The sequence below is a fragment of the Hypanus sabinus genome, chromosome 18 (assembly GCF_030144855.1).
Source record: "Hypanus sabinus isolate sHypSab1 chromosome 18, sHypSab1.hap1, whole genome shotgun sequence".
NCBI lineage: Eukaryota > Metazoa > Chordata > Chondrichthyes > Myliobatiformes > Dasyatidae > Hypanus > Hypanus sabinus.
The window spans coordinates 27,251,261-27,275,205 of record NC_082723.1 but is presented as its reverse complement, the minus strand read 5'-3'; the positions used below and the strand labels follow the sequence as shown (position 1 = coordinate 27,275,205).

The 23,945-nt window shown below is 44.1% G+C and overlaps 1 protein-coding gene across 1 annotated transcript in view; it reads left to right on the top strand.

Moving 5' to 3' along the window:
* adgrd2 (adhesion G protein-coupled receptor D2) overlaps positions 1–23,945 on the top strand; it is a 240,705-nt gene that overhangs the window by 210,654 nt on the left and 6,106 nt on the right. The window contains exon 24 of the mRNA XM_059943735.1: positions 20,739–20,769. Within this exon, the coding sequence (XP_059799718.1) occupies positions 20,739–20,769 (31 nt within the window). The remainder of the gene's footprint in view (positions 1–20,738; positions 20,770–23,945) is intronic.

Sequence of the window (23,945 nt, the reverse complement as noted above, 5' to 3'; positions counted from 1 at the left end):
ACCTTCCTACTTGCCAATGCCCCTACAGCACCTTCCTACTTGCCAATGCCCCTACAGCACCTTCATACTTGCCAATGCCCCTACAGCACCTTCCTACTTGCCAATGCCCCTACAGCACCTTCCTACTTGACAATGCCCCTACAGCACCTTCCTACTTGACAATGCCCCTACAGCACCTTTGTACTTGCCAATGCCCCTACAGCACCTTCCTACTTGCCAATGCCCCTACAGCACCTTCCTACTTGCCAATGCCCCTACAGCACCTTCCTACTTGACAATGCCCCTACAGCACCTTCCTACTTGCCAATGCCCCTACAGCACCTTTGTACTTGACAATGCCCCTACAGCACCTTTGTACTTGACAATGCCCCTACAGCACCTTCCTACTTGCCAATGCCCCTACAGCACCTTCCTACTTGCCAATGCCCCTACAGCACCTTCATACTTGCCAATGCCCCTACAGCACCTTCCTACTTGCCATTGCCCCTACAGCACCTTCCTACTTGCCAATGCCCCTACAGCACCTTCCTACTTGACAATGCCCCTACAGCACCTTTGTACTTGCCAATGCCCCTACAGCACCTTCCTACTTGACAATGCCCCTACAGCACCTTCCTACTTGCCAATGTACCTACAGCACCTTCCTATTTGCCAATGCCCCTACAGCACCTTCCTACTTGCCAATGCCCCTACAGCACCTTTGTACTTGCCAATGCCCCTACAGCACCTTCCTACTTGCCAATGCCCCTACAGCACCTTTGTACTTGCCAATGCCCCTACAGCACCTTCCTACTTGCCAATGCCCCTACAGCACCTTTGTACTTGCCAATGCCCCTACATCACCTTCCTACTTGACCATGCCCCTACAGCATCTTCCTACTTGCCAATGCCCCTACAGCACCTTCCTACTTGGCAATGCCCCTACAGCACCTTTGTACTTGCCAATGCCCCTACAGCACCTTCCTACTTGCCAATGCCCCTACAGCACCTTCCTACTTGCCAATGCCCCTACAGCACCTTCCTACTTGCCAATGCCCCTACAGCACCTTTGTACTTGCCAATGCCCCTACAGCACCTTCCTACTTGCCAATGCCCCTACAGCACCTTTGTACTTGCCAATGCCCCTACAGCACCTTCCTACTTGGCAATGCCCCTACAGCACCTTTGTACTTGCCAATGCCCCTACAGCACCTTCCTACTTGCCAATGCCCCTACAGCACCTTCCTACTTCCCAATGCCCCTACAGCACCTTCCTACTTGACAATGCCCCTACAGCACCTTCCTACTTGCCAATGCCCCTACAGCAGCTTTGTACTTGCCAATGCCCCTACAGCACCTTCCTACTTGCCAATGCCCCTACAGCACCTTCCTATTTGCCAATGCCCCTACAGCACCTTCCTACTTGACAATGCCCCTACAGCACCTTTGTACTTGCCAATGCCCCTACAGCACCTTCCTACTTGCCAGTGTACCTACAGCACCTTTCTACTTGCCAATGCCCCTGCATCACCTTTGTACTTGCCAATGCCCCTACAGCACCTTTGTATTTGCCAACACCCTTCTTAGGCACAATATACTTTCCAGTGCTCCCATAGTGTAAAAGTATATCTACCATATGCTAACATGAGAAAAATGATTCTGCTTTAAATGTTTATTTGTCTTTAAACCTAGCTCTCACAGTACCTGTGTGTTGTACAGCTGCTTCAATATCAATGTGATCCTTGAACTTGATGGTTTTTAGAAATATCTGCTTCAAGTTGTGACGGCAAAAGCCTCCAGTCCCCACGTGGAACAATGTTCAAGCAGTTTCTGTTTTTTTGTGAGTATGTTGTTCACTGCACTGAAGCCTCTTTCAACAAGGCAGGAGAATCGAATGCAATGAAGAGCAATTTGGCTCTTCTCTAAAGACCAGGAAACTTCGTATGACAGTGTAGCCACATACCACAAAAGCATTTTTGCTTCTTCATCATTTCGAATCTTGATAATTTCTTCTTGCAAGCTCTCTTCCTGTCTTCCACCACCTTTGCAAAAATGGGTTAATTACTCAGCCCAGCATTACGGTACTAGATCATACAAATCCTTGAATCGATTCTGAAAATCCTTCTCTGTGACTCCAGGTGTAAGCAGTTCTCTTGCAAAGAGAGTGCCATAGTTTCCATGTAGGGAAACTGTGAGAACATTCTTCTCCCTATGTTTTGTTTATATATTTCCAATTTTCTGATAAAAGTGGACACTGCACTTTTCCCTGGATTAAATTGAGATTCTCACCCTGCAGTTTCATATTTTGTCATACACATTGGTTAGGTATGCCACATCTTCATGTAGAAGTTTTATCTTGTTTCCCAAGCTCTTGTTGAGTTTGAGCAAAAATTTCAACTACAGTGTCAAAAAGGATATAGAAACATATTTGGCAGCAACCTTTTGACAGCCAACGCATGTCAGTGTGAAGAAGCAAGCATTCAAACTCTTCATTGTTATCTTGGCATAACTGATGAAATATTCTGCTGTTTAATGGATGTGAGCTCATTGTGGATTGATTCTCCATTGATACTTGTTTTTAACTTTTTACAAAAGAGAATCTCTTCATAAACTTTTCCATTTTTGATAAACCATAGATATACCGTTAGCAATGCCTTGACGTCTCACATGGATGACTCATCCAGTTGTATCCCAAATTCTGTTTTTTGTAACTCTGTGCACGGTTGGTATTCAGTGTCTTCACTCGTTTTGTCGTTAAGACGAGCTACAGAGTTATTACTCAGAGGCATTGATTTTTAAAATACTGGTGTCCATTTTGAGAACAATGGTGAGCACTTCTGATACAGCAGGTATTATTAATCTTTCACCAATTGTATGAGATTTTCCACACTTTGCTTTCATTTTGGAAATGTTATAAGAAGCAAAGAAACCGCTATCTAGGTCATTTTTAGCTTTCTTGGCAAACAACTTGAGCGTTCTGCACTTTTCAAATGCTTCTAGAACTGAGTAATACCATAAGTAGCCTTTTCAGGGTGTCTTTTATGGAAGTGTTCCTGCAGTCATAATGGTTTCATGGCCTCATTAGCTAGTACAGAGTTACAGATTAGATACACAGGGCATCGCTGAATTGAATTGAATTGACTTTATTTCTTACATCCTTCACAAACATGAGGAGTAAAATCTTTACATTACATCTCAGTCTAAATGTGCAATATACAATTTATAGTAATTTATAATAAATAGTATGTACAACAGTACAGACAATATAAGATAGAAATACAATTGTATCAGCTGAATTAATCAGTTTGATGACCTGGTGGAAGAAGTTGTCCCCGAGCCCGTTGGTCCCGGCTTTTATGCTGCGGTAACGTTTCCGGATGGGAGCAGCTGGAACAGTTTGTGGTTGGGGTGACTCGGGTTCCCAATGATCCTTCGGGCCCTTTTTACAAACCTGTCTTCATAAATTTCCTGAATAGTGGGAAGTTCACATCTACAGATGCGTTGGGCTGCCCACACCACTCTCTGCAGAGTCCTGCGATTGAGGGAAGTACAGTTCCCATACCAGGCAGTGATGCAGCCAGTCAGGATGCTCTCAATTGTGCCCCCGTAGAAAGTCATGCCAAACTTCTTCAACCATCTGAGGTGAAAGAGGCTCTGTTGTGCCTTTCTCACCATACAACCAGTATGTACAGACCACGTGAGATCCTCGGTGATGTGTATGCCAAAAAAGTTAAAGCTGTTCACCGTCTCAACCCCAGATCCATTGATGTCAATAGGGGTTAGCTTGTCTCCATTCCTCCTGTAGTCCACAACCAGCTCCTGTGTTTTTGCGACATTGAGGGAGAGGTTGTTTTGACACCACTGTGTCTGGGTGATGACTTCTCTGTAGGCTATCAGACTCCTCAATACCCAGAGCCTGGACTGACATCTTACTGCCCTATTGTCCTGTTCATTATTTATTATATTGCCAGCACTGTTTTGTACTCTTGATGTAGTCCTGGGTAGGTCTGTAGTCTAGTGTAGTAGTTTTTTTTTTGTTTTTTACATAGTTCAGTCTAGTTTTTGTACTGTGTCATGTAACACCATGGTCCTGAAAAAGTCTCATTTTTACTTTGCATTTTTACATAGCAGTTATGGTTGAAATGACAGTAAAAGTGACGACTTGACTTGACTTGAGTTGCGAGTGAAATACACAAACAATAGAGACTCTGCAGATACTGGAAATCTTGAGCAACACACACGAGATGCTGGAGGAACTTAGCAGCTCGGGCAGCATCTATGGAGAGGAATAAACAGTTGATCTTTCAAGTGGATATATCATCATTAGGGCTGAGGAACTGATTTCTGCTCTCTCCTGAGACAGCTTAAAAAGGAGAACTTGTGAAATTATTTCATTTAATAATTTTGCTGACAAACAGGATGCCCTCCGTCGGTCAGGGTCAACCATGGATGTTGTGCTCAGCTGTCACAGGCAAGCCAGGGCAGTACGGTGTGGAGAGCAAGCTGTCACCCATGGAGCAAGCTCCCCTGTCTACGCATCTGATGAACCCAAAGGAATGGCAGAGACCGATAGAATTTGGCACCAGTAGTGTCACAGGAGTTGCCAGTCAGCATTGGAACTCAATGTAGAACTGCCTTAGGGGCTCCAGCTCTGGATTTTCCCTCCTGAAAAGGTGTACTCCTGAAGCCTTCCCCATGAGGGGTACAGCCGCGAGGCAGCGGAGGTTTGAGATCAGAGCTTTCCTTCACCTAGATGAGCTGCCAACCTCGGCTCACAAGTCCCATTTGCCTGAAGCGACTGGCTTTAAGGCACCAGTAACCCACCTTTGCCCCTTCTCCTGTCAGTAGAAGTAGTTCCACCAGGCGTAGTAGCTAAGCCACATGTGAAGGCCAGGAGCCGGACTTGGTTGTCAGAGGCTATTTGAAATGCACACCATTAGGAGCATTTAGTAGTTAGTGGGAGCTTATCCCCATTACCTCCCCCAGCTATAACATGCTTGAGGAACCATCACACAGTGACTCGGGGAAAACAGGAACAAGCGATTGGAAGGTAATAGACAAGCATGTTGACCCTGACTCCAGTTGCTTTCAATTACAGTTACCAGATTTGAGGTCACCCTGGCATTTAATTTTCACTTATCTCTAGAGTGCTGTAACCCATCCTTGTCTAGCTGGCAGATCTGATATGAATGATATTTGGTTTCTTTACAGCAGTAACTAGCAGAGTTTAGTGCCTGCTACAGCAGAATTAAAACTCCAAGCAGGAGGTGCACCCATTCTGAAGCTTTGGACAAGTCCAGGATTCATGTTTCCACAAAAAAATACTCAAGGCAACAGATTTGAGTCTTAGTCTCTCCCGGATATAATTTTGGATATTTCTCATTAGAGTCGCAGAAAAGTGCAGCATAAAAACAAGACCTTCTGCCCATCTAGTCCATGCTGAACCATTTAAACTGCCTACTCCCACTGACCTGCACTGGGACCATAGCCCTCCATTTCTCTACCATCCATGCAAACTTCTCTCAAGTGTTGAAACTAGCAGTTTGTTCCACATTCTCACTGCCCTCTGAGTCAAGAAGTTTCCCCTTAAACTTTTCACATTTCACCCTTAACCTATGACCTCCTGTTGTAGTCCCACCCAACCTCAGTGGAAAAAGCTTGCTTTTCCCTATCTATTTATATATACTGCACCCCTCTATCTATATACATCTCTATATATACTCTATCTATACCCCTCATAATTCTGTATACCTAAGTTATACATTTCGCGTGAATCTTCAAACATGAAATCTGTTTACAGATTGTAAAACCAATTCCAGGCTTTTAATTTTTCTTGAAATTCAGTTGGTTTTAAAAGAAAGTTTCATATGATACTGGTGAATAATTACTGCAGAGCTACATTATCTTTGTAGAGATTTGTTTTGCGTGCCAATGGTTTATGGCCAGTAACGTGCAGAACACAGAAAAAGCAGCCAAAAGTAAACGGGAAAGAATTCTATAAATGTTACAAGACTCAGTAGGCTGAGCTATGTCACACCCTGGTGTGGAGACTCCAGTGCACAGGGTTGCAAGGGGCTGCCGAGGGTTGTAGACTCAGTCAGCTCCTTCAGGGGCACAAACCTCCTCAACAATGAGGACGTCTTCAAGGACTCCCACCATCTGGGCTGTACTCTCTTCTCGCAGCTGCCATGGGGAAGAAGGTACAGGAGCCTTAGTTCCCAAACCACCAGGTTCAAGAACAACGCTTCAACCATCAGGTTCCTGAACCAGTGTGGATAACTTCACTCACCTCAATACTAGACTGATTCCACAACCTATAGACTCACTTCAAGTACTCTACTTACGCTCTCAGCATTTTTATTTACTTATTTATTATTATTTGTCTTTTTATATTTGCACATTGTCTTCTTTTGCACTGTAGTTTTCCATTGATTCTACTGTATTTCTCTGTGAATTCTTGGAAGAAAGAGAATCTCAGATAGTATATGGTGACATATATGTACTCTGATAATAAATTTTACCTTGAACTTTGATCCTGTAGAGGTGGTGCTTCAAGAAGACGGTATCAATCATTAAGGACCCTCACCTTCAGGGACGTGCCCTCTTCTCATTACTACCATTGAGGGAGAGGAGCCTGAAGACACACACTCAACATTTTAGGAGCAGCTTCTTCCCCTCTTCCATCAGACTTCTGAATAGTGTATGAAACCATGAACACTACTTACTTGCAGACCAGAGCTTAAAACTTTGAGGCAACACACAGAGCTGCTGGAAGTGGCTCATGAACATAAACACCATCACAAGGCGGAAAGGCCGAATGGCCATTTTCCATGCTCTTGTGATGATTTCATCTGACAATGGGACTAACTTTTGCCAAATTCTGTCTGATGGATTCATAACAGCTCACACCTTATTTGGTAACAAAGGAGGACTCTGATTGGAGAGGACTTTGGACCATGGGAGAAAAGGAAGGAGTGGGAAACTAGAGGGAGGTTATGGGCAGGTGAGGAGAAGAGACAGCATGAGAAGGAAACCAGAACAGGGAATAGAAAAAGAGAGAAAGTTTGTTTGTGTGCAGTTTTCATTGATCCTATTGCATTTCTTCGTTCTACTGTGAATACCTGCAAGAAAATGAATCTCATACATGTACTTTGATAGTAAATTTACTTTGAACTTTGAGAGGAAGGAAGGTGAAGACGGGACCATTTCTGATGAGTGGAGGGAAAATGCATTACGTATCTTTTGGACGGAATAATACATACACTATAAGTTTGTGGTCTTCTGCTGCTGTAGCCCAGCCAGTTCAACATGTTGTGCATTCAGAGTTGCTCTTCTGCACACCACTGTTGTAATGTGTGGTTAGTTGAGTTAATGACGCCCTGTCAGCTTGAACCAGTCTGGCCATTCTCCTTTGACCTCTCTCACTAACAAGGCATTTTCGCTCACAGAACTGCCACTCACCAGATTTTTTTTTGTTTTTCACACCATTCTCTGTAAATGTTAGAGACTATTGTCTCTAAAATCCCAGGAGATCAGCAGTTTCTGAGATACTCAAACCACCCTGTCTGGCACCAATAATCATTCCATGGTCAAAGTCACTTAGATCAAATTTCTTCCAATTCTGATGTTGGGTCTGAACAATAACTGAACCTCTTGACCATGTCTGCATGGTTTTATGAGTTACTGTCACATGAATGGCTGATTAGATATTTGTATTAATGAACCGGTGTACTGGTGTACCTAATAAAGTGGCCACTGTGTATATACTTAATGAAATTGAGCCAACATTAGAAGAAATGATTGGCTTTTTGTCAGTTCACACCAGGCTTTGCAGCTTTCTGTTGGTGTGTATATAGCTCGTCAGTTACAAGGGAAACTGCTAACAAAAGCAACATGATGTCGACGGAAATTATACTGGGTTTGGATTATCCTCAGCCTAGAACATGATATCTTTCTGTGACCAGATAAATCTTCACTTTGTTTATGGTGAGCTGAAACCAGATTGATATTGTGTTAGTTACATATACCGTAGATTCAAGATTGTTTAATGTAATTTCCTGTACACAAGTGTAAAGGAGATTGAAATAATTGTTACTCCAACCCAAAAAAAAACACAGTAAGATAAAGAACACAATAAAAATGCAAAACAGAATAAATACGAAAGCTTATAGATATAGATTGATTGTTTGAAATGACAGAGAAGGTTGGTAGCTCAGGCTGACTGTTCGTTCACTGAGCCTGGAATTAGATCACAAATGATTCATCACCAATCGAGGTGACATCGTCAGTGCACAGTTGAGTGGTATTAGATCTAAATAAAATCCAGATGTGGGCAGATAGATGGCAGATGAAACTTAATGTAAGTAAATGTAAAGTATTACACATAGGAAGTAAAAATATTACATATAAATATACAATGGGGGGGGGGTCTTGAGTTAGAAAGTGCATTGTAGGAGAAGGATTTGGGCTTCCTGGTAGACTCACCACTATCAACATCCAGACAATGCACAGAAGCAATAAGGAAGGCTAATAGAATGTTGGGCTCTATAATGCGCTCAGTGGAGTTCAAGTCCAGTGACGTTCTCCTCAAGCCGTAATATGGGCTTGGGAGGTCTGTGTACAATCTTGGTCTCCATATTGTGTGAGGGATGTGAAGGCACTGTAGAGAGTCCAGAGAAGGGTGACTAGACTCATTCCAGGTCTGCAAGTATGAGTTATGAAGCAAGATTGAGAGAATTACATTTTTTTAGCCCAAGTAGACACAGAATGAGAGGAGACATGATAGAAGTGTTCAAAATCATCAAGGGTGTAAGGAAGGTGGATGTCAGCTGCTACTTCAAAATTAATCTGTCAACGAAGACACAGGGCTGGAGACTGGTTAAGGGGAGATTTCAGACTAACATCAGAAAGCATTTCTTTACATGGTGAGTTGTGGACGCATGGAACACACTACCTAGTTGTGTAGTTGAGAGTAGTACCTTAGAGTCTTTCAAATATAAACTCCATAGATATTTTCAACACACAATATGTTACGAAATTGGCTAGCTTTGTTGGGCTGAATGGCCTGTTCTTGTCAAAAACTTTTAATTTTCTAATATTCTAATGCTTTGCCAAGTGTTCGCGTTTACATTGGTCTGACTCGTTGCAAAAGCAAGAAATCAAAAGACTTCACAGGAGGTTGGTTCTCAACGGAAGACTCTACAAACAAGTATATTGATCTGGACACAACTTACAAACCTAGATGTCTGTGGGATTGGGACTGAAGGGTGAGTGAGGACACCTGAGGAACCAATAACTAGGGATCCGGGCCAGTGGAGATCACTCAGCTATCCGGTTATCTGAGACCCAGAGGAAACTAGTGGCCAGCTCGACCGATCAGAACAACGAGTTGGACCAATATAAACCACGAGCATTTGCAGAAACACCACTCAACTGTGCTCTGATGGTGTCACCTCGACTGGTGATGAAATGCATTGAATCTACCCTCCAACCCTACAATATGGATTGTATGTCCATAAAGTGACATTAGGCACAGAAGTGTCTGTACATAAGGTAACTGACAGGAAATGATAAAGTAGTGGTGCTTGGGGTGTGGAGGGGTGGGTTAGTGAGTGGAGGTGTTAATCAGCCTTACAGCTTGGGAAAAGTAACTGTTTTTGAGTCTGGTGGTCCTGGTGTGGATGCTACATAGTCTCCTCCCTGTTGGGAGTGGGACAAACGGTCCATGAGCAGGGTGGGTGGTGCTTCTATGGGTAATACAGAGAATATAAAATTGGCAGGAAAGGGTATTTATTCTGGAACTAGAAGCAGAGGCATCCTGGTGAAGGCACCTACATGAATCCTGTTGAGAGTTTGGTCAGAGGTGAGCTCAGTGCACAAGCGTTGGCAAAGACATGTGGTGTCAAGGTAAGTGCAGTAAGAGAGTTCAGCTCATAGTTTTGAAATGTTAGCTTTGTACTTAGGGGAACAAGTTAAGCCTGATACCAGCCAGGACATGTCCTCCTCTCATTACTATAGCATAGAAGCAGAATTAGGCCATTGAGTCAGCTCTGCCATTTATTGTGGCTGATTTATTATCCCTTTCAACCCCATTTTTCCTGTAATCTTTGACACCCCTACTAATCAAGAATCTATTAACCTCTTCTATAGATATGCCAATGACTTGCCCTCCGCAGCCGTGCTAATGTAATGTATTCCACAGATTCATCACCCCCTTGCAAAAGACCACAAGCCCTACAGCTTGTTGTAGACCATTCAGCTTCTAGGGTTATCAAATACCTGTATTGACTACTTGTTATCTTAACCAGAGCCGTTAAGCCCTTGTGGTTTTGACTTAATCATTTCAAGTTAATTGTGACTGGCATGGGTTTCCCACATTCTATGGTTGTTTGAAGAGGACTCTTGTTCAATGCCTTGGTGGAGTCATTGTGCCGGAGGGAATGATTTGTCTTGCAGTGTTGCTCAGTCACTCCTCCAAGGCTCTTTGGTGTTCCTACGTCCAATTTCTTGTTTCTGTCTCTTCACGAAGAATCTGCTGTCCTGGGCTTGAGTCATTGTTAGTGCTTCCCGTAACTGACAGCCTGTATTTCCTCTGCAATTGGGTCCTGTCCTCCTCGAGCAAATGGTGACAAGAAATTCCTCCTCATCTCTGTTTTAAAGGGAATCGCTTGCATTCTGAGGCTTTGCACTCTGCTCCTAGACTCTCCCAAAATTGGAAACATCTTAGGAAGAAAGTACAGGAGCCTGATGACACACACTCAATGATTCAGAAACAGCATTTTCTCCACCATCACATTTCTGAACAGTCTATGTCCTAACTGTCTAACTCATTTTTTTGCATCAATTTTTTTGTAGTTTATGACTTTGCACTGTACTGCTGACACACCAGTTCTCGAGGGGTCAGCAGGAGAAAAAGGGTGACAAGTTTTAAGTTCCGGCACGTCAACATCTCTGAAGTTCTTTCCCGGGCCCAACATATTGATGCAATTTCAAAAAAGGCATAACAGTGGCTATATTTCATTAGGAGTTTGAGGAGATTTGGTATGTCACCAAAGACACTCATGAATTTCTACAGATGTATGGTGGAGAGCATTTTAGCTGGTTGTATTCCTGTTTTGTGTGGAGCTGCCACTGCACAGGACTGGAAAAATCTGCAGAGGTTTGTAAACTCAGCTAGCTCCATCTTGGGCACCACCCTCCCCAGCGTCGAGGACAACTTCGAAGGGAGATACCTCAAAAAGGTGGCATCCATCATTAAGGACCCCCATCACCCAGTACGTGTCCTCATCTCATTGCTACCTACAGGGGAAGGTACAGGAGCCTGAGGCATACAGCTAACAGTTTAGGAGCAGCTTCTTCCCCTCCGCCATGAGATTTCTGAACGGACAAAAAACCCACAAACACTGCCTCACAATTTTGGCTCTCTTTCTTCACCACTTATTTAATTTTATATACTATCTCCTGCTTGTATTTGGACTTGCAGGGGTACGCAATGGTGTAGCGGTAGGCATGCCGCTATCACGGCTCAGGGTGTTCTGGGCTTCATAGTTCAATTCTGGCGCCATCAGGAGTTTGTACGTTCTCCCTGCGAGTGTGTGGGTTTCCTCCGGGTGCTTCGGTTTCCTCCCACAGTCCAAAAGACACCATTTAGTAGGTTAATTGGTCACTGTAAATTCTCCTGTGATTAGGCTTGGGTTGCTGGGCAGTGCAGCCTGTTGGGCTGGAAAGGGTCTGTTCCGCGCAGTAGCTTTAAATAATTTTTGAAAATTCTGGCACTTGCAATAAAGAGAAAAATAATTCGTTGATCACCTTCAGCATCTACACAGCTGCACCCCCATGTCTCTAGATTCTTGAGACAAATATTTTAATATTCTGTAGCTAAGCAATATTGCATTAAAAGTCTGGCAAGGGCAGGAAGATGCAAGGTTATTGACTGATAATACAGATAGTGACATGATTAAGAGGCACTAATCGAAATAAGCAGAATCTAAATATAGTGGTAAAGACGATGGATGTCAGTACCAGAATCAACAAAGGTAGTGGATCTCATTATGAACACATGCTGGGGTTGAAATGTACCCCTCTGTGAAAATCACAATGTGATATTGGCCGTGCACTGGACTCCTTTTCTGAAATGCAGTTCCAACCACACCATTGGGGTTGTTTAACAGATAAACTAGCCCTCAGACACAGGACTGAGGAGACGCACAGTACCTCTAACCCTGTTTGCCTTCCAACGAGGTCACGGTTGATCCATGAGTAACTCCATATTATCTGCAGCGTTCTGCAGACTCACAGCGTCATTCAGCAGAGGACAGGCCCTTCGGCCCAACTGTCTCATACTGGCCAAGATTTCCAGCCTGGCTGACTGGGTATGTTCAGCTTAGACATAACAGGGGTGGCACGTTTGTGTAGCGGTTGGCGCAATCGCTGTACAGCACCAGCTGTAATATTGGGAGTTCGATCCCTGCCGCAGTCTGAAAGGAGGTTGTACGTTCTCCCTGTGACCACATGCGTTTTCCCCTGGACACTTCCGTTTCCTCCTAGGCATACCGGCTAGGGTTAGTACATTGCGGGCATCTTATGTTGGAAACTGGAAGCGTGGTGACTGTTCAGCATAGTCCTCACTGATTTGACGCACTTCACTGCATGCTTCAATGAACATGTGACAAATAAGTCTAATTTTAGTAAATAAACTCTTCTCGGGCTTCCAGCCAGGTACAGGTATTCATTATAACTGATGTTTTAATGACAAGCTTTGCCATCTTCTGCAGGAATAAGATGGCAGAGTTTGTCATTGAAATGTCTGTTATAGTCGATAACCTACTGGGCCTGAACACCTCCCTCTGCAACTGGATCCTAGACTTCCTGGCTGGGAGATCTCAGTCAGTCCGGATCGGGAGCAGCATCTCCAACACCATCACACTGAGCACGGGGGCTCCCCAGGGCTGCGTGCTCAGTCCACTGCTGTTCACTCTGCTGACCCATGACTGTGCTGCAACACACAACTCGAACCACATCATCAAGTTGGCCGATGACACAACCGTGGTGAGTCTCATCAGCAAGAACGACGAGTCAGCTTACAGAGAGGAGGAGCAGTGGCTAATGGACTGGTGCAGAGCCAACAACCTGTCTCTGAACGTGAACAAAAGAGATGGTTGTTGACTTCAGGAGGGCACGGAGCGACCACTCCCCACTGAACATCGACAGCTCCTCAGTAGAGATTGTTAAGAGAATGACGGTAGTGACACGCAAAGGAATGGCGAGGCGAAGATGAAGACAATCACAATGACAAATACATTGATAAGGATTCAGATTGGAATCTGAATGTTAGGCAGGATAGAGCTGGTGTTCTGCAAGCTACATTTTTACTATTCCAGTCAGCACAACTGACCAATCACATAAGATCTCATAATCCCCAAAGGCAGTCCTTACTGCACACATGAAGCCGAGATCGCTTTGAACACCTCAAGAGGAATTCTCATGGTTCACTGATCGGCTCTATTTCACTGTTTGGTTCCGGCCGGTGCTGTATCATTGTGTGACCTGTTTTCTGTAGATCTGTGAGAAAGTTGAGAGGGCATAATTGACTTAGCAACTGTTAAATTGCATGAACTTGTTCCATGCTGCGAGTCAAGGGGAGCTGTTGGGCACCCTGATTGTTAATTTATCCATCCCCAATAATGTGTTTGGATGGTAAGGTTGGGTGAGGTTGCCAAGTTTCAGACTTGTGATGACGAGTGCTCACTGGCTGCAGAGCTATGCTTCTTCCCGTGTTCCAGTGCCTCATCCCGTTCCTTTGGAAGTACCTGCTTTACTAATGGTTGGTCAGGTTTTGAGCTTCAAGCTAGGGTGCCACTTACTATCACCCCCCAAGAATCTTGAATGCCCCCTGATGACTTCTGTTTTCCCTAACACCCCTTTAGGACACGTAACTGCCCCCATTGGGAATCATTGTTCTTGTGCTTTCCTGGCATATTTACTCTTCTCAGGCTTCCAGCCAGGTACAGGTTCAAGTCAAGTCACTTTTATTGTCATTTTGACCATAACTGCCAGTACAGTACATAGTAAAAATGAGACAATGTTTTTCAGGACCATGGTGCTACAGGAAACAATACAAAAACTACACTGAGCTACGTAAAAAAAAAACACAGAAAAAAACTACACTAGAACGCAGACCTACCCAGGACTGCATAAAGTGCACAAAACAGTGCAGGCATTACAATAAATAATAAACAAGACAATAGGCACAGTAGAGGACAGTAAGTTGGTGTCAGTCCAGGCTCTGGGTATTGAGGAGTCTGATAGCTTGGGGTAAGAAACTGTTACATAGTCTGGTTGTGAGAGCCCGAATGCTTTGGTGCCTTTTCCCAGACAACAGAAGGGAGAAGAGTTTGTATGAGGGGTGCGTGGGGTCCTTCATAATGCTGTTTGCTTTGTGGATGCAGCGTGTAGTGTAAATATCCGTGATGGCGGGTAGAGAGACCCTGATGATCTTCTCAAATGACCTCACTATCCGCTGCAGGGTCTTGCGATCCGAGATGGTACAATTTCCAAACCAGGCAGTGATGCAGCTGCTCAGATACTCTCAATACAACCCCTGTGGAATGTGATGAGGATGGGGGGTGGGAGATGGACTTTCCTCAGCCTTCGCAGAAAGTAGAGACGCTGCTGAGCTTTCTTTGCTATGGAGCTGGTGTTGAGGGACCAGGTGAGATTCTCCGTCAGGTGAACACCGAGAAATTTGGTGCTCTTTACAGTCTCTACTGAGGAGCCGTCGATGTTCAGTGGGGAGTGGTTGCTCCGTGCTCTCCTGAAGTCAACGACCATCTCTTTTGTTTTGTTCACATTCAGAGACAGGTTGTTGGCTCTGCACCAGTCCGTTAGCCGCTACACCTCCTCTCTGTAAGCTGACTCATCGTTCTTGCTGATGAGACCAACCACGGTCGAGTCTTTGGCGAACTTGATGATGTGGTTCGAGCTGTGTGTTGCAGCACAGTCGTGGGTCAGCAGAGTGAACAGCAGTGGACTGAGCACGCAGCCCTGGGGGGCAGGGGGCCGTGCTCAGTGTGATGGTGTTGGAGATGCTGCTCCCGATCCACTGCCCTTAATTCTGGGTTCTAGCAGCAAAGTGCTTCCTTGGTGCATGAAGCAGGCCCTTTTGCCCAGCTCGCCCATGCCAGCAATGCTGTCTTTCCAAGCTGCTGCTGTTTGGCCCTGCTATCTATATATCTGTGTACCTGTTTAGGAATCTTTTAAATGCTGTTGTTGGACAGTCCTGCCGCTCATTCCATGTCTGAGAACCTGTTAAATTTCTTGAGTTTGTTCCATGTACCCACTATCCTCCGTGTGGAAAAATCGCAGGGAAGTCCCAGACTAGGGGGCATGATGGAATTGCAGCTCTTCAATTGTGACAGGTTTTACACGAGCCAGGGAATTAATTCATTTCTGGTCGAGTGATGTGGCTCAGCCCCTGCCTGTGGTTCACATCATCCAGCAGCAGAGGGAGCCGCTGATCTCCTCTCAGCTCCTCTGCTGACGGAGACGGGCTTTGAACAAACAAGCACCTTCCAACGTTGTGCCTCACTGGCCTCTCCCCATGACAGCTCAGGTTCCAAGACTGCATCCCTTAGTTATCCACGTGGAATTCCGAGCCACATCCTGCCTCAGAAGCTCAAGGAGTTACGTGGTGCCCATTGGAAGCTGATCTGTTGTTCAAACCACTTCTAGGTTTTGAGAATCTCTTGTGACATCACAGTGGTACAGTACAGGCCATTCAGCCCATCATAGGGATGGTACAGTATAGAAGGAGCCAATTTGGCTTATCATTATTACAGTAGAGAAAGAGGCTAATCAGCCTATTGTAGGCATAATACAGTAGTGAAAGAGCCCATTAAGTGCATTGAACAAATAGTACAATACAGAAGAAGGCCTTTTGGTCCAGCATAAATATAGGACAGAAGGAGGCCATTGGGCACATCATAGGAATAGTACAATACAAGAGGAGATACTTTGGCCCATCATGTATTGTACAGTACAGAAGGAGGACATTAATCGCATTGTAAGAATAGTACATCTCTGCCATAGACAGTCCCAAGCCCTGCTGAAAAAGGAGGAGGGTTGGACATGGGGCTACCAACCCCATCCCGTAAAAACCCAGAGCCATTGAAAGGCCAACAGAAGCCCCAAAGCCCTCATATCCCGGGAGAGGAAGCATCTTCAAAGATTGGCTACACGTGGGGACAACATGAAAGACTGTCCCAGGGCAGCGGACACTGGCGAGCTGCTGTCCGCAGCCTCTGCCCTAGGAGGCGAGATGGGCTCTAGAAGGAGAAGAGGAATAGTGCAGTACATAAGAAAGCCTTTTCACCCCTCAAGCAACAATTGAGTTTATCATGACCATCTTACGGGACATGTAAGTTGTTGTTTTGTGCCAGCAAACTCATAAAAATTACTATAAGTTACTATGTAAATGCACAGAAATCTTATAGCAGAAGGGAAGAAACTGTTCCTAAAATATTGAGTGTGAGTCTTCAGGCTCCTGTACTTCCTCTCTGATGGTAGCACTGAGAAAGGGCATGTGCTGAGTGATAGGGGTCCTTAATGATGGATGCCACCTTTTTGAGGCATCACCTTCTGAAGATGTCCTTGATGATGGGGAGGATTGTGCCAGATGGAGCTGGCTGAGTTTACACCCCTCTGCAGCTTCTTTTGACCCTGTGCATTGACCCCTGCAGAACCAAGTATGATGCAACCAGTCAGTATGGTCTCTACTGTACACCAGATCTCAGCCAGCTCAGTCACAGTTCCTCATTCCATGGGAGCTAAGTCTCCATTGGACACCTCCCCACACAGCTGTTCCCAGTGCGAGGAGACCTGTGTCTTCAGATCGTGGAGCAGTTATATTCACCTTTACTTCACCTTCTTCTGAACGGTGACTACAATCCCTGCCCACGTTTACGAATGGTAGATAACTCATGAAGCTCATGGCTCCTAATGGTCAAAATCAAGACACAACTCACCGTGGCTCCTAACTTCCCTATTTACTATGAGTTTGACCAAACGAGTAATGTCCCTCTCTGGAGTGTGGCAGCTCACGTTGGCTGTTGGAATTATTGTTCCCTGAGAGTCTTCAGTCTGGTGAAATCAGTGCAAAACAATACCCATAGGACACTGGAGCAGAATTAGGCCACTTGGCCATTGGAGTCTGCTCTGCCATTCCATCATGGCTGATTTATTTCCCCTCTCAACCCCATTCTCCCCATAATTTTTCATGCCTCTGACTAATCAAGAACCTATCAACATTCTGCTTTAAGTATACTCAGTGGCTTGGCCTCCATGGCCATCTGTAGCAATGGATTCCACAAATTCATCACCCTCTAACTAAAGAAATTCTTCCTCATCCCTGTTCTAAAGCGTGTGCCCTCTGGTCCTAGACTCCCTACTATTAGAAACATTTAATCTATCTAGGCCTTTCAATATTTGATAGGTTTCAATGAGATCCCCCCTTATTCATCTAAACTCCAGAGAGTACAGACCCAGAGCCATCAAATATTCCTCATACATTAATCCGTCCATTCCTGAGATCATTCTCATAAACTTCCTCTAGACCCTTCCCAATGGCAGCAAATACTTCCTTAGGTATTATGCCCAAAACTGCTCACAACACTCCAAATGTAGTCTAACCAATGCCTTATAAAGCCTCAGTATTACAACCTTGCTTATATACTCCAGTCCTATGTAAAAACCTGCAAAATAAGGATCTCCAGGGAGTGGATTTTTGAAGTGTAGATCATGTGCATGACCTTGTTTTATAGCAGCAATTTTCCTGTTATTTTGTTTAATCTGCTCAGAGGGTCTCCCTGCACACACCATTCTCCTTACAGAAGAGTATCATGTCTCCATAGTGTTTATTGGAGAAGAAAGCTGTAATGAGTTCCTTGGGCCTGTGCTAGGTCCAAGGTTTTTAAAGCATCTGAAATGGTTTATTGCGCTTTAACGAGAGAGTAGTTAATCGTTTAAAGTCCTTGTGTTTTTCTCCAGCTACTCACTCTTTGTAATGCGATCTCCTGGTGCTTTCTGTTTAAGCTTGTTAAGTTTATTTTGATAGGCTATTATTTAAATGCTTGCCCAATTAGCACTAATCATTGGGTCCTAGTTTTGACGGTGTTACTTTTCATGGTGTCGCTCGCTGAGTCACCGATGTTCTTTTGGAATCATAAATAAACTCTCATCACTGTTTCTACCTCAGCACCTCGATGCTCACTTTGACCATTAAAACATGGAGGAACCGTCACAAACTCTCACATCCCCAGAAGATCCTATGATTTCAGTCTCTAAGGTCCACCACCAAGGACATGAAAGAAGGAAGAAGGTACAGGAGCATCACACTACCAGCTTCATGAATACTTATGACTCCTCAACCATCAGCTTCTGAACCAAAGGAGACAACTTCACTTGCCCTATCTTAGAAATGTTCCCACAACCAGCGGATTCACTTTCAAGGATTCTTCATCTCATGTTCTCACTATATATTACTTACTTACTTACTTACTTACTTACTTACTTACTTACTTACTTATTTATTTATTATTTCTTTCTTTTTGTATTTGCACACCTTGTACTCTTGTTGATCGCCCAAGCTAGGCAGTCTTTCATTGATTCTATTATGGTTATTATTCTAAAGATTTATTGAGTATGCTCACAAGAAAATGAAGCTCTGCATTGTATATGGTGACATATCAGTACTTTAATAATAAATTGACTTTGAACTTTGAACGTCAAAAGTCTGTCTCTCCTCTGCACTTGGGTTCCAATATTGACAGCGCCCATTGTGACAAAGTCTTACCTGTGAATCTTCTTCACATCTCCTAAACCAGCTGAGGCTGACATCTCACCACCTTTAGGGTCACGAGGGAAATCTATGGTTCTAGCCTCCCACTGGAGAACAGCCATGAGTTTACAATTACTATAGGAAGGTAGGCAGAGATGAGAGGCGCGAATGACTGCGGGACCTGGAATCTAGAGCAATGAGCAATATGCTGGAAGACCTCAGCAGGTCACACTTGAAAGGCAGGCATGGCTGGGGTCCTTGTGGCTGCGCTTATGATTTGCAGAGCATGAAAGGACTCAAAAGAGATCTTGTTCAGGTTAAGTACAATTTCAGCTAACTGGATAGGATTGTTGGTGAAGGGAAACTGGATGGATCTTTGTTGTGGAAAGAAATAGATAGAGGAATTTATGATCTTCCTCACAGACGATGGGAGTCGGTAAAAACTTTTAAAGACAAGCGTGTCCAAACTTGTCTCCCTCTCACCAGCTCATGGTGAAATACCCTCTCCATTTCTGTTATCAACAGAGACAAATTGGTCAAGACTATGTCTTGATAGTATGACAAATACAATAAATGTTCGGTTAAGATTAGTGCAGTATAATTTTCTACATCAATTATATATTACACCACAAAAAATAAAAAAATTTAATCCAAATTTATCGGATCAGTGTTTCCGATGTAACCAGGAAACTGGTACTTTTTTACATTCGACATGGTCTTGCTCTAAAATTCAACCTTTTTGGACAAATTTAAGACTTTTACTGGAACAAATTACAGGAACACAATTTCCTCATAATCCAATATTATTTTTACTAGGTGATATTGAAGGGATAAAACCGAAACTCAAACTAAATAAGTATCAGAAAAAAAACAGAGACAAATAACACTCAGTGATCAGGTTTATGGCAAGAAATCTAACAAAATGTGTTAGTGATGGTCAGCAGCTCAGGCAACATCAGTAGTGTGAAATGTAAGTCCTCCCTGGATTACAGACCCCCCAATTATGGGCGCCCATGCATACCACAAACTCCTAAACATATATTAAATGCAAATAAGAACCTGTCTTGAAAACCTGTTTCAATGTAACTTCCCATTCGGTAATTATTTCTGAAGATCACATTACCTATTTCATCACAGGAGACCACTTAAGAGAGTTACTTTGGAAACAGACAAGCAATTGCTTTTATTGAAATTGCGCAATGACACTCTATTAAATAATGTCCACTGATACTTCTAGTGAATGATGGAGATAGATAAAGATTTTTAAAGACAGGCATAAACATCCTTGTCTCCCACTCACCAGCTCACAGGGAAGTGTCCTCTCCGATTCCATGATCAACAGAGGTAAAAATTCCCAGTGATAGGGTTTATGGCAAGAAATCTAAGTGAAAGTGTTAGCAATTGTCAGCAAGTCAGGCAGCGCCTGTAGTGTGAAATGTAAGCCCTCTGCACTATGACACTCATGCATGCCACCAAACTCCCAAAAATATTGTTGAATTTAAACAAGGATTCTATTGCATAACGTAGCAAGCATCCCAAGCCCATCGGAGCTAATCATTGAGCACGGGACGCTCCGATTCTGTACCATTCTAACTAGGCAGGGAGAGAAACTAAATAACTGTTCATGGTAACTGGCTCTCATCAAAACCATTCATTACAATACTGTGTTGGTATGGTCACTGTATCACATGATCTTATGTATTTTCCAACTTATGAGCAAAATTACCCAACGGATGACTGTGAAAACAGAACCAGTTCTTAACCTGGGACACCCTGTATGGAGTTATGTGTTTTTGCTTTATATGAATTTTGTTTACCTTACAAAATCAGTTGCAGTTTGAATGATATTATGTGTAAGGTGGGAAGAACTATGTTACCTATTGGGTTATTTAGGTTGCTTTTCACTCTACCAACTCTTCTCTTTTAGGAGATCGAGCTGATAGCATTCAGAGTATCAGGTACGTGTTCAGAGTGTCACCTGTTCAGAATGTCTGGTATGTGGTTAGAGTGTCTGGTACGTGTTCGGAGTGTCAGGTACATGCTCAGAGTGTCGCATGTTCAGAGTGTCTAGTACATGCTCAGGTACAGTGACAGTGATGGTAGTTCAGAGTGTCAGGGATGTATGTATTCAGATAGAATGTGCTCTGACCAGTGACCAGCCCAGACATCAGAAGTTTGAGTGGAGGGAATTTCATTCACATCCACTGTCCAAATAGAAAAAGGCAGTGGTAAATTGCAGAAGCGTAATGGAGCTCTGACCAATGGCCAATCCACATTTGGAATTGATTAGCAAGGGCAAGTTAAAGGCAGGCAGGAACAAACACTCTGGTCATCATCTGAGTGGACAGGGTTAGAGTGGTGATCTTGAGGCCTAAACTCTTCAAGGCTTCAGTGAGAGAATGCAAAATAAAGAGAAAAGCTCATGGTGGAGCTTTTTTTCTTCCCTTCTTTACATCTCTCAGCTAGGACCAGGGAGGATAGTTAAATGCTCCTCTTGTGGGATGCAGGAGGCACGGAGTCCTCCGGTATCCCTGATGACTACAACTGCAAGGAGTGCCCCAAGCTACAGCTTCAAACAATCTGCATTAAGGAGCTGGAGTCGGAACTGGTTGAAGTCCAGATCACTGGGGAGGCTGAAAGGGTGATAGCTAGGACATACAGAGAGGTAGTTATATCCAAGGTGCAGGATGCAGGAAACCGGGTGACAGTCAGGAAGGGGAAAGGGGTTAAGGAGCCAGTGCAGAGTACCCTGTGGCATCTCCCTCAACAACAGGTATATCATTTTGGATACTGTTGGGGAGGGCAGGTTGACATAACAGCGGAAAGTCACAGTGGTCGGGTCTCTGGCACTGAGTCTGGCTCTGTTACTCAGAAGGGAAGGGAGAGGAAAGGCAGGCTGTGGTGATAGGGGACTTGTTAGTCAGGGGGATGGACAGGAGGTTCTGTGTGCGAGATCAAGATTCCTGTATATTGCCTCCTGGGTGCAAGGGTCCGATATATCTTTGATCGAGTCCTTGCAAGTGGGAGGGCGAACAACCAGAGGTCATGGTCCATGTATGTACCGATGACACAGGTAAGATGAGTGACGAGGTTCTGCATAGGGAGTTCATGGATTCAGGTGTGAAGTTGAATGACAGGACCTCCAGGGTTGTGATCTCAGGATTGCTACCCATGTCACATGCTAGTGAGGCCAGAAACAGGAAATTTAACACTGTTAAATGACTAAGGAGTTGGTGTAGGAGGAAGGGCTAAGGATTTTTGGTTTATTGGGTTCTCTTCCAGGCAAGGTGGGACCTGTACAGAAGGGATGGTTTGCACCTGAACTGGAGAGCTAGTATTATCCTAGTGGGAAGGTTTGTTACTGTTACATGGTGGGGTTTAAACTGGAGTTGCAGGGGGATGGGAACCAGAGTGTCAGAACAGTTAGTGGAGAGGTTGTGGAGGCAGATGTTGTTAAGACCTCAGACAAAGTCAGGAATCAAAAGGTTGAGCATGGTGTGACTCGTGTCCTGAGCTGCGTATATTTCAATGCAAGAAGGGTCATAGGAAAGGCAAACGAGCTCAGGGTATGAATCAACAGCTGGAATTATGACATTGTAGCCATTAGTGAGACTTGGCTGTAGGAGGGGCAGGACTGGCAGCTCAGTATTCCGGGTTTCTGGTCTTTTAGATGTGACAGGGCAGGAGGGATTAAAGGAGGAGGGGTAGCATTACTAGTCAGGGAAAATGGTACTCCATCAGTTCAGACTGGAGAACTCAGCTAGAGAATTGTTATGGATGGAACTGATAAATAGGAAGGGTATAACCACATTAATGGGGCTATATTACAGACTATCCAACAGCCCAAGGAATTTAGAGGAACAAATTTGTAAAGATATCACAGACTGTTGCAAGAAACATAAGGATGTGTTAGTAGGTGATTTTAACTTGCTGTATATTGACAGGGAATCCAATACTGTAAAAGGTCTAGATGGGATAGTTTGTCAAATGTGTTCAGGAAAGTTTCCTTCATCAGTGCGTAGAAGTCCCAACATGCAACACTGTATCAGCTATTAAGGATTGAGACAGGATAGGTGACAGAGGGTTGTGTAGGGGAACACTTTGCATCCAGTGACTACAATGCCATTAGTTTCAGAGTAGATATGGAAAAAGACAGGTCTGGTCTGCAGGTTGAAATTCTAAATTGGAGAAAGGCCAATTTTGATAGTATCAAAAATGATCTGGTAAGTGTGGATTGGGATAAACTGTTTTCTGGTAAAGATGTACTTGGAAAGTTGGAGGCCTTCAAAAATGAAATTTTGAGAGGACAAAGCTTGTGTGTGCCTGTCAGAATAAAAGGTAAGGATAACAAGTGTAGGGTACCATGTTTTTAAAGAGATATTGAGGCCCTGGTTCAGAGAGAAAAGGAGGTACGTTACAGGTACAGTCAAGTAGGAACAAATGAGGTACTCATGGAGTACAAGAAATACAAGAGAATACATAAGAAAGGAATCAGAAAGGCTGAAAGAAGACAATCCTAAGGGATTCTACAGGCATGTTAAGAGCAAAGAGATTGCAAGGGTCAAAATTGGTCCTTGGGAAGACCAGAATAGTAATCCATATGTGGAGCCAAAATAGATGGAGGAGATCTTAAATGCATCCTTTGCATCCGTATTTACTCAGTAGATGGATACACAGTCTATAGAAGTGAGGCAAAGCAGCATCAACTTCATGGACCTTGTACAGATTACAGGGCAGGAGGTGTTTGCTACCCTGAGGCAAATCAGGATGGACAAATACCCAGGGTATGACAAGGTATTCTCTTGAACCTTACAGGAGGCAAGTGCAGAAACTGCTAGGGCCCTGGCAGAGATATTTGAGTCATCCTTAGCGATAGGGGGGGGTACCAGAGGATTGGAGGATAGCCAATGTTGTTCTGCTGTTTAGAAAAGGCACTAAACATAAACCAGGAAATTATAGGCCAGTAAGTCTGACATCACTTGTGGGAAAGTTATTAGAAGGGATTCTAAGGGACCAGATAGACTGATTAAGGATAGTCAGTGTGGCTTCATACGTGGTAGGTCGTATCTAACCAATCGTATAGAGTTTGTCAGGGAATTTACCGGGAAAGTGGACGAAAGCAAGGCAGTGGATG